Below are 13,759 nucleotides of genomic sequence, written 5' to 3' on the forward strand. Positions count from 1 at the left end.
GTACATGCTGATCTAGTGTCAGTGTGTTTACCTAATGTATTGGGTATCAGATTGGATGATATTTCTATTTATATCTGTAGGATTTGTTATACATCATAAAATAACAAGTCATGTACTTTTACCTTTAAAATAAAAATGGCTGCACATCTAGATTTTTTTTTTAAATCCAAACCAGTATTTTTGGCACCTGCCCTATGTGTAGAATCCCAAAGTGTTTCAGAAAATGAACCTGGCATACCAACTGTAAACTTTATTCACCTATGAATTTAAGATACTTCTCTCCGATATGAAATACAACAACTAATTACCACAACCTACAACAATATTATTCAGCAATTGAATGTGGTAAATGAAGTGGGTGTTAATGGGAAATGTACATATAATGTAATTTGCTAGACTAGAATTTGGATAGGATCTTGGCATTCACACCCCTAACTCGAGAAAAACATGCAATGGGATCTTTGCAAACCACAAGCTGTAGGCTGTCTCAGGTAAAGCTTGACATTTTTAGAAGCAGAATGTTCCAAAGGACTATGCAAAGACATGGATTTGGAACTGAATCACAGTTTCAAAGGAGAGAGCTAATGAACTGTCAACAATTTCTGCAGCACCTGTGGAAGTTGTTACATTTCCTGGAGGTCCTTTCAGAGCTCTCTCCATTCTTAAAACGAGTGCACCCAGCACCTGTTACACCAGGGGTCAAGAGAAGCAAGCAGAATCCAGGGACAAGCCAGGTCAGGAAGCAAATCAGTCAATATGAGATCAGGGTCTAGTAAAGCCAAATGAGGAAGTTGGGAGATCAGGCTGAGAGAGAAGTCAAAGACCAAGCCAGGTCAAGAGGCCAGGAGATCAAGTGGAGGGTGGAGTTGGAGCACAAACCAGAAGGAACAGCAAGATCAAAGATCCTGGTTTTTTGTGTTTAAAAATCCCAAATTCTCTGATTAAAATCCCCCAAATCTGTGTTTTTCTGCAATTCAAATGAAACACTACTATATATAAAGATATCAGTTGAACACCATGTTTTATTGATATATTTATAGTTCTAAAGCAGTTTGGAAGCCTACCAGTACCTCAATCCTTATAATAAAATAAATTCTAAATACCTATATATTTTGACATTTGATTTTGGTTTTGGCAGAAAGTAACAGCTCCCCCTGCCCTCTTTGCTAACTAGGATGTGGTTCCAGCTGTGACTGTTTCCCTTATCCTGCTGCTTTGTGGTACTGAGCAGCCCTGGTAGCCGGGTGCCCTGCTCCTGCCTATGCCATTGCCCCTCACTCCCAAGCCATAGCCTCCACAGCCCTGCTGGTGCCCTTCACTCCTGACCCATAGCACCCATCTCTGCCAGTGCCCCTCACTCCTGACCCACAATCGCCTGGCCTTGCCACTGCCCCTCACTCCTGATCTGCAGCCCTCCATCTCTGGTGGTACCCCTCACTCCCAAACCACTGCCTCTTGCCCCCAGGCCTCAGCGATCCTGTGTGGTGGGTCAGTAGGGGGCGCTCCTGCATTAAGCCTCCCACCTTATTGTGCCCAACCAGAAACCAAGCTTTGAGTGTCTCCCCTGAGGCACCTGCATCCAGCTGACCCCCTTCCTGGAGCACACCCACAAGAGTGGAGTAACTGCTGCCAGCACCCAGACTCAGGTGTTTGTGCCACCCAGTGTACACAGACCCTGTAGACCTTGAAGGTGCTTAACCCACTGTGGGATTCTGGGGTGCTTCTTTTAGCCTGAAGCATACAAAAGCTGCCTCCTGTACAGAAGGAGTGCAAAAAGCCAGGCCCACCTTAGCCAGCCAAGTAAGTGAGCCTCCTTCACTCTAAAGCACACACCATGAGGTGTGCTATAACAGATAGTTTTTTGTTAGAGGGATAGGGAGTGGAAGGAATACAAAACAACTAAACATAGAAAGAAAACCGACCTTGAGCAAAACAGCATAGGCTTGTTGCCTTTTGATACGTGACTAAAACACTTAAATCTAAGTTCCTAGCTAGATTTCAGGTAAGTTACTCACATGTACATCCAGAGAATTCTGGAGGCCCACAGCTTGATTCCGTGACCAGAAGATGTCTCTCCACTCTAAGATGGAGGGATCCTTTAAATAACCTTTCTGACCTCATCACCTGGACCCAACAGAAGCCGGCCCATTGGATGCTGACCGATACTTTTAAAATTCATCAGCATCATCAGGTGAGGGGACCAGGATTCCCTAGGGCCTTTGGTGGGAATTCAGCACAAGGGAAGGGTGAGGCCCCCTCTCCATACAAATTTACAACCCTGTCACTGAGGAGACCAGGTGAACTGACCAGGCAGAGTGAGAATCCCAGGGGCCTGAGCTCTCTCAGAGCAGTGGCGGGGCAGCCAAAAAAGGGATTTCTTCACACCCTGTGTGTGGGGTGGGGGGTTGTAGGCAAGGCCAGGTGCCCAACCATAGGTGACACCATAGGTGATGCATTGGGAGGGCATGGGGAGGCACATGCCCCCCCCCAGATTTGTGCATCCACAGCGGGCATAGGGCTGCAGCTTGGTTGGACCAGCATGGGTAGGCTTCCCCTCCATAGCCCAGGGGGCAGTATCTGGTGCAGGAGGGGAGAGCAGGTCAGCAAGATGCATTTCTGCTGCCGCCACTGCCACCAGGACCCCCACGCCAGCCATACCACTAACAGTGCAAAGAGTAATGGACTGGAGAGGGGGACCAGACTGCCCTCACTTCCTCCCACTGCCAGCTGCTTACACACAGGGTCACAGCTTGGTTCCACCACCATGGCCCAACCACCACCACTGTTGCCACCACACCCCTCAGGTTATGGCTCTACCCCAAAGGGGAGGTTGGGTGGGGGCCAGAGCAGGCAGCCTGAGGATAGTGGCAGTGGTGGCAGCAGCTGGGCCATTGTAGTGGGATAGAGCTGTGGCCCAGTGTACAGCAGCTGGCAGTGGGAGGAGATTAAGGCATAATGGCACTCCCTCTGGCCTATTATTCCTTGCACTGCCAGCAGCATGGCTGGCGCAGGGGTCCCAGTGATGGTGACAGCATCAACAAGTCTCACCATACTGCTTTGTTCTCCCATGCCAGGTCCCACCCACTGAGCCATGGAGGTGGCTACTGCCCATGCTGATCTGGCCAGGATACAGCCCTGTACCCGCTGTGAGCACACACATCTGGTGGAGACGTGTCCTCCCATGCCTCCCCAATGCATCTCCTATAGCACCCAACCCCTCTCTTTTGGGAATGTGCACAGTGACGGGGAGTTATTCCCACCCCTCCAACCCCCTGACAAGCTGCCCACAGCTCCATCCCACTCCCTGGCTGTGCCTTGCTTTTGTGCATTCCCACCCCAGCCCCAGGCACTACACACTACCTTGGCTGGGCAATGCCTTCAGCCACCAACCACCAAACCTGACCCACTCTCTTCCTCACCACAGGCAGTCAGCATAAGCCACCACCTCAATCTGCCCCCATACCCACCCATGAGTCACTTATGTGCCCTCCCCCCTGCCCTTAACTGCAGGAGCTGCTCTCCACCACGCTGCCTGGTTGCTACATGCACATGAGTGCACACACTTGCACATGGCACCCTCTTCCTGTGATTGGCCTCCTCCTACTCCCCCCAACCCCAAGCAGCCCCTTGCAGGCTGAAACTCTGCCAGCCTGCAAGGGGAAACCTCTGGTTTCCTGTGTTTTTCTCCTTTAAAGGAGAAAATCCCAGTTTTTCTGTGGCAAATGGAAAACCCAGATCCCTGAAGATCAGTTTCAGCTATGCTGCCCAAGCACTTTCTGTTCCTGTGTAGGCATTTATATGGGGGAAACAGAGTCATTTGACCCCAACCAGCCACTCTGGTGCCAGGGAGTGGACAGAGGGCTAGGCCCTGATGGAGGCTTCAGGCCACCCTTGCCCAATCTAGGTGGTCAGCTATTGGGTGGCAGGCCAGGATGAATGGCTGCACTAGTCAGACTGAAGCCCCTGGTTTCAGGCCGTAGCCTGACATCTACACACATACACCTCACCGATATTTTTATTCCTTCAATATCAACGGTATTGATTCTGAAGGGAACCCTCCCCTCCCCACCCCCCCGCAAAGAACAAAAACAAAAAAACCCTGGAAATACTGTCAGGCTAAAACCCATGTGGGGTGGGAATAAAGTATGAAAAATCCACATATATATGCCAATTAGCACACCGGGCACTTTATTTGTACATTGACACTCCTTTTCATTCTGGTTTACTTAATTATATAGCACCCAACCTATAGCACCCAAACCCTCTCTTCTGGGAATGTGCACAGTGGTGGGGAGTTGTTCCCACCCCTCCAACCCCCTGACAAGCTGCCCACAGCTCCATCCCACTCCCTGGCTGTGCCTTGCTTTTGTGCATTTCCACCCCAGCCACAGGCACTACACACTACCTTGACTGGGACTTTGCTTTTCCATAAGTTTGTAGCAGCTATACATTTAGGGTATCAGTATCATGTCTGTACTAAAAATGTTAGTATTATTAAAGCGAAAGAGCCAAGCATAGTGCAGACACTTTCATTTAGCTAAGCAACATTAACAAAACTATGAGCTACAATGTTCCTCACTATTTTTCTGTTGCACCTGAGAAAGGAATCTAACTGGTCACATGAGATTACATTACTCAGAGGTTCTCCTCTTATATATACACACATACATATGCCTACACTGGTAAGAGTTAGATCCAAAGCTTCATTTCATTTGCGACTTGCAAATTCCGAATCGCAGAACATCTCAGATGAAAGTGTATCAACTCACTTACCTATTCATCTATACTGACAGAGATTGCAATCATGCAGTCAGTTTTATCACACAGTCAATGTTTAATGACAGCTCAAATAAATTCAGATCTTCAAGTTTTATAACAGCAAAACCAGAACAGGTTTAGTGAATATGAAGGCAGATAGAAATATCACTTTATGTAGGATATAGTACAATGGAACCTCAACCCCTGATTGGGACATTTATAAATTAGTGCAAGGGTGCACAGGGAAATCCCGGTGGCCTGTCATAGATCTGGGGAAGCTGGCGTGATGCAGGCACCTAAGATACATGGTTGACAGCCCAAACGTTGCTAGTTCAAGGGCATAGCAGAAGCACTCATAGCGCGACCCTGTCAGATTCTAACAAATCTGCAAACTATGCTAAATACTTTGTCACAAGAAAAGGAAGGAAGGATCATAAATCCAATTTATTTAGAAAGGATTTGAGATGCAAAAAGGATTTGAGAAGCAAAAGAGTGCATCCTGTGTCCTTGCTGAACAGTGATTTGTTAATCTGTGCATATGCCTGCATGCACAGTCCAGTTTCCTGCTTACAAATGTGATGAAGACTCGCATCCAATCAGAGAGGATCCCCAAGTGGTGACCCTCCAATGGGAAGTGCACTTAGCAAATGGCCCTCAATAAAGTGAACTGTGTACCTCAGAACTAGCACAACACAAATAAATAATAGTTTTAACCTAATTTCTGCTACAAGTTTACTCAAAGGACATTAGAAATTAATAGCTCTAAAATATTTCATTTTTCACTAAAAGACCTGAAACTGCAAACCTGTATTTGAGAAGCAAGTTCCACATTACAGGCCCTATCTAGTGGCTTGGAGCATAATTCTGTGACAGAATAGAGTCAGCCTCCTTACGTATGAACCTCCTGAACAGCTGGCTAAGGAACTAAATGTTGGCAGCAGTTACAACCACATGATCAGTCCTCACAGCCAGGGAAACATGCCAGATGGCAACCAAAGAAGAAAAACAGAGTGGGGGAGGGAACAAAAGAGGCTCACATCAAACAACAAAGAATCTTCCAGCATCGTCCTTGGAAAATAAATTCTGCAGTTTTGCTATTGTTGTTATTTATCAAATGTTGACAGTGTATTTTCAGATTTGGCTAAAGAAAGTCTCTAGTTTTGATATAATATGTATACATTATCATTATAATCACATTAATTCAAGAGTTATTTCACGTGAGAATGATTAAACATACTATTGGCAGCATGTCATTTCTCTAGAGCAATCTTTTCCTTGGAAGCTTACTCACTTTGAACACAATTAACACACAATTGGTGCACACAATATGAACAGCTTCTATTCAGCAGGTTTCCTGAATATTCACTTAAATATTTTTCTCTACAGGTCAGGTTCTGCTAGTCCCAGAGGACCTTCTGATTGGTGCTAGGGACCCACAATTCTCACAGAACTCAACAAGAGTGGTGGATATTCAGCTCCTAATAGGGTTAAATGCCATACACAGAGTCTAGAAGGATGAATATGCAATACATATGAACATTTGTCCTGTGTTTCCAGCATGTTTTAGCTGTATTTATGTGACATGATGTATGGGTCCCAAAGAGGGGCCTCCAACCACATCAGGCCCCATGATGGTGAAAAGGCCTTGCTAGGACAACAGCTTATAACAGCTTCCCCCACAGTTAAAACCAGCACCAAATTTTCAGGGACCTCTAGTAGTGTTTTCCCCAGCAGAAGTAATGTGGGGGGGAAAGCATTAGGTTTCCTGTCAGTGTCTCAGTTCATGAAGTACACCTGGGTCTAGAGAGAGATACAGTCACAAGAAAGGGTTGGACTTATTTCTGGGCTAATGAGTTGTGGAGACTGTTGCAGGGCACTAGGGCATCCTGCTCTTTTGAAGAGCTGAAACTGCTAGGGGAAGAGCCCTAGCAGTGAGTTGGAAGCCCCAGCTGCTGGTTACCAGGGCAGCCAGAATGAGCTAGTGGCCCACACCGGCCAGCGGTCAGCTGACCAGAAGAGGCAGGGCCCTAGGCCTATATAAACCCTAGGGCTGGGAACAGGCTGTTCAGTTCCCTGCTGGCAGCCAGAGGGGAAGGAGCCTCCAGGGAGGAAGTGGCCAGTGAAGCAGCAACCACCTAATATGCTGCACCCAGGGCTAATGGGGCTCCATAAGCTCTGCAGGTACCCTTGTTCACTAGAGACTTAGTGCTGGGGATGTAGTCCAATGCTTTTAAAGGGGCAGAACACACCCTTGTCTTTTGTATTGTGTTATAGCCCAGGGGCTTGTGTTTTGTTTGTTGTTCCACAATACCAGTGGTTTGGGTGAGGCTATTAGGGGAAGGAGGAGGCCTTATAGGGGACCCATGGCAGCGTGGGGACCCTGGCGCCAGAGAGGGTGCCGCCTTTGGGGTGCACCGACCCCGGCGCCAGAGAGGGCGCAGCATAAAGGGTGCACAGACCCCAGTGCCAGTGAGGTGCCGAGCGAGACAGGGCTGCAGAGAGCCCGGGGAGGACAAGGGGGCCAAATTGCAACAAGGCCCAAACTAAACAACGTCAGTACCATCAGCAAGGCTTGGGGCGTGGTAAAGGGGCAGTTGGAGCCACTCATAGCCCATAAGGCTAGGGTGCCCCAAAACACCCATTGTGACATCTATTTTTGGAGCGGAACCCACCAGAGGTCCGGAAAACCTATGGGGTCCAGAGACTCAATCAAGACTATGTCTAAGAGGACTTAAAGGCAGCCTCCCTATCATTTAAACCATCAAAGAAGTGGCGGGCAAGAATACAGGGTGCCCATTGGGCCAACTTGGCATGGTAAGGGGGTCTTGGGGAGATCATGGCCATCCTGCAGGACCCCATCCTGCGACAGAGACACAAGAGCAGTTCTCTTCATATTGTTTATGTTGGATATGAAGATGGCTCATCTGCCAAAGGGCAATGTGAATAGAGATTTTTTGCTAAGAGGCTGGAAAATCAAAACAAGGCATTCTTTGCTCATTTTTGGAGAACTTGTGAGCTTTTGTTAATCTATGAAGACCCAGACCCTTTCTCCGTTTCGTAAAGCTGTGACCAGAATGATTCAACTGTATGGCTAATAATACTTCAATTCAGTTGTTCCATGGCAACTTTTCCAGACTTTTTTTATTGTTTAAGAACAACAAAGTACCTAGTCAGCTCTGAAATAGATTTTTGTTACTTCCAGTTATTTATACTCTTGTCCCATTTCCAAATCACAAACTGCACCCACATTTTAACTGTAAACTTGCTGTACTTAATCATACAGCTGAATAGTAAAGATAACCTAATCATCAGCTCAGATAAATATTCTTCCCCCATACAAAAGGTGAATCAGAAGATATCTCCCTAAGAAATCCTTGCCTCCGTGATACTAAGGGTACAAACAAGCATTCATGGGACCCAGCACAGCTAGACAGCTTAAAGTCACCTAAACATGAAATGGGATTTCCATGTGCAAGTGTTCACTTTCCACCAGGAGGAGGTGCAGGCAGCTAGAGGCAAGCAATTTTGGGGAGGTGGTAGGGCTGGTGGGTCCAAGAGAAGGAATGCAGGCCCACACCAGAGGGGGATGTCAGCAGGTCTGCAGAAGAGACTCTCCAGTCCAGGGGAGAGATGGTCAAGGGTCTAAAAATAGCCTGGTCAGGGGCAGGGTGTTAAAAACAGTACGGCACAGCCCCAGGACTATGTAGAGTGGCTGGGCTTTCCCATCCCAGGTCTGTGCTGTGGACATGTCAAGCATTTGTTAGACTAGGTTAATCCATTTAAATCAGATGTACCCTTGCTTATCTAAAACTAGTTCTCATCTGACAAGAACTAATTTTAAATGGGGTGTGCCTTTTTGGTGGACCTAAGCCTTGTGAATGCTTGCACAGAAACCCTAAGGTTGGTTAGAGTGATCTAAATGTACTGCTTGTACTCAGCCTAAGAATGCTTGCGCACACAACCTAAGGTAGTGCTAACCTAAGGTCAGTAAGAACACCCAAACCTAAGGTCAGTCACACTTGTATGCATCCCAAGGAACTCTCAAGGGGTTCTAGGTATAGCCAAAAGGGCTTTAGGCCATAGCTTCTTAGGTGTTGAAGGAGTACCAGGTAAAGAGGCTACCCTGCAATAGGATTCCACTTGAGAAATTCTGACTGACAGAAGCTAGAATTTCCATGGGAGCTGAGGAAATCATATGGAGCTACAGCAGCTCTGAAACCCTTTAAAGTGTATGTTTACCCTGCAAGCATATCTTGCTAGCTAATAATGGAAGAGAATCTTCGTCCTTAAGTAAGAATTATTCGTCCTTAAGTAAGAGGCAGTGCATCAAAAAAAAAAAAAAAAAAACCTCTTCAAAATTAGATATATGCAGTACAAATGTCACATGTGAGCAGAACTTGCACTAAGTCAATAGTAGCAAGATTTCTGAGCATTCTACCACAGAATTATAATTTCATCCTAAAAGTAAATTAAAATCATAGCCCCTTCCCAAGATGAAGTAAAGTCTGAGAAGTAGAACAGAGTTGCTAAACAAAGTTTGTCATGGAAAACTTGGACGTTATTGTCAAATTGTCATGTGTTAATTTTTAGAAACCCATGCACATTGACATCAGATAGTTCAGTGACATGAGCAGAACTGTCTGTTGATACAAACAAGGTTATTGAATTACATAGGGACTATATACTGTAAAATTCTGTAGTAGCTTTCTAAAGATTGCACTACAGCTCCATTCACACTGTAGGCTATGTCATGGCAATCTACAATATTATACCAATATTAGGGTTTTTTAATCCTCTTTTTAATTTAAAGTTATAGCTATACTGGACGACTGCTGTTAAAAACAAAATCCCTTTTCTAAATAAGCTACTGTCAATCTGCTCTCTCTTGATAATTTCCTAGAAAAGTTCTATGTATGAGGGTCTGGCAAGACATCACCTACTGATACCTGTACAGCTCAACTAAAATCTAGTTGTTTGAATTCTAAATGGGAAAAAAAAAATTCAAAGCTGATTTAAGGGTGTCATTTCTGAAAACCAAATAGTATGCAACACCATCAGTTATTTAGCTGTAATACTAAATGCATAAGTTTAAAAATCTGCTTATCAACCTGCTTCTTTTCTTTTTAACAGAAATGATTTACATGGAATTTGGAAACATCACAAACACTGCAAAATAATTTTAAAAAAATTAGAAAAAATGTCTTTGAAATATATTTTTCTTCCTATGTTGGCAATATTGACAATATAATTTTAAATGGAAATGCAAATATTTGGTAGTTGTGGGTTTTTTGTTGCTTTTTTTAAAGCTTGAGCATATCTATTTCATGTCAAATCTCTCTCTCACACAAGATATTTTCATAAAAAAAACAACTTTAAATACAGCAAACCAAGAATCATTTGATGACTTCTATTTTGCAATTTTTAAAAACTATATCTATGCTAAGGAACTATTGGTTTTTTTAAAAAAATGTTTTTATATATATATATATAAAAACATTTTAAAAAAATCAATAGTTCCTTAGCACTCAAAAATAAGTCTAGGTTTTAAATATTTTATCTGGAAGGAAGGCAGAACAACTGTGTCTTTTGCATAGGAAAATACTGAGAGAAGTTTACCAACATCATGTAATTAATACTGTTTTTATGATATACATTAGTTACCAGTTGTTGGCATTGTTGTGTAAAGCACTCAATCTCTTATTGGGAGAGACATTGAACACGTGGAAATAAATAAATATTGATAATTACTTTTATATCTATTGTTTTATCAGGAAGGTACACCACAAGTCTGTAAGTATGCTGTATGACAGTACTGGGTTTGTTGGCAAAATTATGTTTATATTTAAATATTAATTTATATTGTCTATAATATTATATATGTTAAGGTATTTGCAAATTATTTAAATATTCCTAGACGTTGCTTAAAGCCTCGCAGCAATAATGTTTAACTGCAGAAAGCAGTATACATTATAGGGACAGCATAATTATTTTTAAAAAGTAACAGCTAAGAGAGAACTTGAAGCAATTATTTTTGGTCCTTAATATATTTATTTTTTCTACATTCTTGAACACTTAATCATTTAAAAAACAGTTTCCTATTTCTGCTTCATTTTCTAACTGGTGGCATTACGTATATGCAAAAGCTTTCACCAGCAACAAATATTATTTCAAATTTCATACCACTAATCTGTGTAACTTTCATCAACAACAGTACATGTTAATCCACTTATTTCTATGCTTAGAGTTGGAAGAGACGATGAAAAAAAAATCATATTGAAAAACATTTACTCTGTTAAAGAATACAGGTTTAAAGGCTGCCACTGCCCTTCATTTTCATATAGTATTATTATGTACATATATAATAATTCAATATTTTGCTAAAATAAATGCTAAGCAAAGACCTTATGACACACACAAATTAATATGAGCTACAGTAAACACTCCAGGGGAACAGATTTCCAGTTTTCTGTATGCTGTAAGACTAGGAAGAACACTAGAGCTTTGCAGTCACACTGAACTATCAATCTATACCCCACCGTGAACAGATAGAACAGATACCTGTAGGACTTCAAAAAGCGAAATCTCATCTTGTTCTTTGGAGACGGACGAGGGATAGAGATTCCTAAGGGATCCCAGAGAAAGGCCATTTGCAAAGATAATGTCAAAAGCGTCTGAAAAAATACTGTTCAGAAAAGGAAGCAGGACAGTTGTGCTGGAGGTGCCCTGCAATAATCATGAAGCACTTGTAACTGTGTAAGGGAATGTCCTTTTCTTATGGTATGCTTTGGCAGAGATGAGGCTGGCTGAGAGCATAGACTAGAAGGGATAACCAGGATTTCCTGCTGCATGACACTTGCCCTTTGCATGGATGTTTCTTACATTCAGGGTGCTTTTCTCATTACTAATGTGAGAAATTCTCATGGTAAATCTGTTGGTAATTATATCAGTCATGGAACAACAAATACACATTTGACAATGTCTTGCTATAGCTAATGCTCCAATTGTTCATTGTTACTGAAACAAACCCCAAATCTGTAGCAACTTGTGTTAAACTCTATTTAAATATAAGGTTAGATGGTAATATTTTCAATGTGTTTAAGCTGATGTGAGAGAAACAAAGCATATACAATAATAAAAATACCTGGTAAGGTGGTAGTTGCACAGAGATAAAACATATCCTCTGACTCTTAATTGACTCACTGTTTTTTCACAATAATTCTACCCAAGCTTCTCTTTTTTCTTCACAATTTCTAATGGACATCAATTTATATCATTAAGCAGCTTTTCTAAAAGGGCTTAATCATCTGTGAGAGATCAGCCACTCTAAGAGGGAAGCATCAGACTGGTAGATCATTTTCAGACTTGGCAGTTTTTCCTTCGAGAAGACTGCATCTCTTACTGAATGACAATGGCTGACAATTAAACCCAATTTACTGCTAGTGATGCTCCAGACACATTCAGAAGTTTTGTGGGGGCAAGGCAGGAGGGGTATTCTGTTGTGTTTAGGCATTAGGTAATTTTTCGTGGTGCTAAATCTCAAGTATTTAAAAAATGAGAACTTCAGTCCAACAGTAGTAGTGGTGTTCCACCATACATATAGAAGACCCTACTTTGAATTCTTAATCTGGCGTCTCCTTTCCTAGAACAGTACAGGGTAAAAAACACAGAAGCAATACGCCATATATATTGTTGATATTGGTTGAAGCATCTCCAATGAAGTCAGTATAATTTCCTTATAAAATATTTGTATATTTATTTAGCATTTTTTGACAGATATCTCTATAAGAAATTAAGGAATAGCATAAATGATATCTGGAAGAAATGTAGTCTGGATATACTTGTTCACAAGAAGAATGATGGAGGAGGAAGGAATTTTGGGCATGCATCTGAAGGTTTCAATGGGAACTGGAGGACAAGTAGAAAAATGATTTTTTATGGACAAACTGCTTTCATCCCTTACTTGCTAAAATACATTACAGTGATTTGTATCATAACAGAATATTGAAATTCACTCAGTTCACAAACAAAGCTATAACCAAATATATTCAGCTTTTAGGAAGAGCCATTTTCCTGTGACATAGATTGAGACTGGCATTATACAGAGAGTCAAACTAGAAACATCTTCACCTCTTGAAATAGGCCTTTTGCATCTATACTTTTTAAATTAAATGAAAGATGTTTGTTGATTTTTAACATATTAAAATCTACCACTGTCGTCAGCATTGTAAAGATTATGTAGTATAAAATGGATCGGTTATTACTGAACCACAACCAATAGCAGTTTGATGCTGAGTAGCTCTTTTTGTTTCTAGAGCTATTATTTAGCTTTACAATAATTAAAATGATTATTATTTGAATGGTTAATAACTTATTGCAAAATATAATTGCATAATAATGATGAACATGAACTTTTACAGAGAGGCATTATTTCTCTCCTGGGGAAAAATAGGGAAGGGAGAGGCTGCATTACTGTAACTCCAACTTCAATAACACAACATGGGTAGGTATGTTTTATTTTCACATTCTATTTTTTAAAAAATGATTACATGAGCTATACTAATGCAAGTTACATAAATTGATTTTTAATAAAATGAAATAAAAGAAACTCACTTAAAAACCAACATGTTTATAATTAGTGATCTTTTCTCCCCCTGCCCCACCTCCAATATTATCCTAAACCTACTATCACAGCCACCCTCAATGAGGTCAAAGAAATAAGCTTCTTACAGTTAAGATTACCGCAGAGTAAATTTAAACATTGATTTCAAATACACTTATTATCATTATTATAGGGACACAGAGTGACCACCTGTATCATGACAAACTGCAAAAGGTTTGTGAAAATTCAGGGAAGTGCAGGAACCAAAAAAATCCATACCACACAAAATCACTACTGAAAATCTTCTGAAGTCCATCTCTAGAAGTGGTTTGTTTGTTTTTAACTACTTGGTTACTTGGAAATATAAAGTATTTATCAAGCATGGAAAGTAACTTGATAAAA

At 42.1% G+C, this 13,759-nt stretch overlaps 1 protein-coding gene across 3 annotated transcripts in view; it reads right to left on the reverse strand.

Moving 5' to 3' along the window:
• LOC102381386 (cAMP-specific 3',5'-cyclic phosphodiesterase 4D) overlaps positions 1 to 13,759 on the reverse strand; it is a 431,023-nt gene that overhangs the window by 330,144 nt on the left and 87,120 nt on the right. Inside the window, exon 1 of one of the 3 annotated variants that reach the window (XM_025201143.1) lies at positions 11,317 to 11,714. The exons of 1 other annotated variant lie outside the window; for it this stretch is intronic. In XM_025201143.1, coding sequence (XP_025056928.1) covers positions 11,317 to 11,405 — 89 coding nt within the window. In that variant the 5' untranslated portion in view covers positions 11,406 to 11,714. Of the gene's footprint in view, positions 1 to 11,316; positions 11,715 to 13,759 lie in introns of those variants that run through there. One more of the 3 variants, XM_025201135.1, reaches the window with a different exon arrangement.

This window comes from Alligator sinensis, unplaced genomic scaffold (assembly GCF_000455745.1).
Source record: "Alligator sinensis unplaced genomic scaffold, ASM45574v1 scaffold123_1, whole genome shotgun sequence".
Classification (NCBI taxonomy): domain Eukaryota; kingdom Metazoa; phylum Chordata; order Crocodylia; family Alligatoridae; genus Alligator; species Alligator sinensis.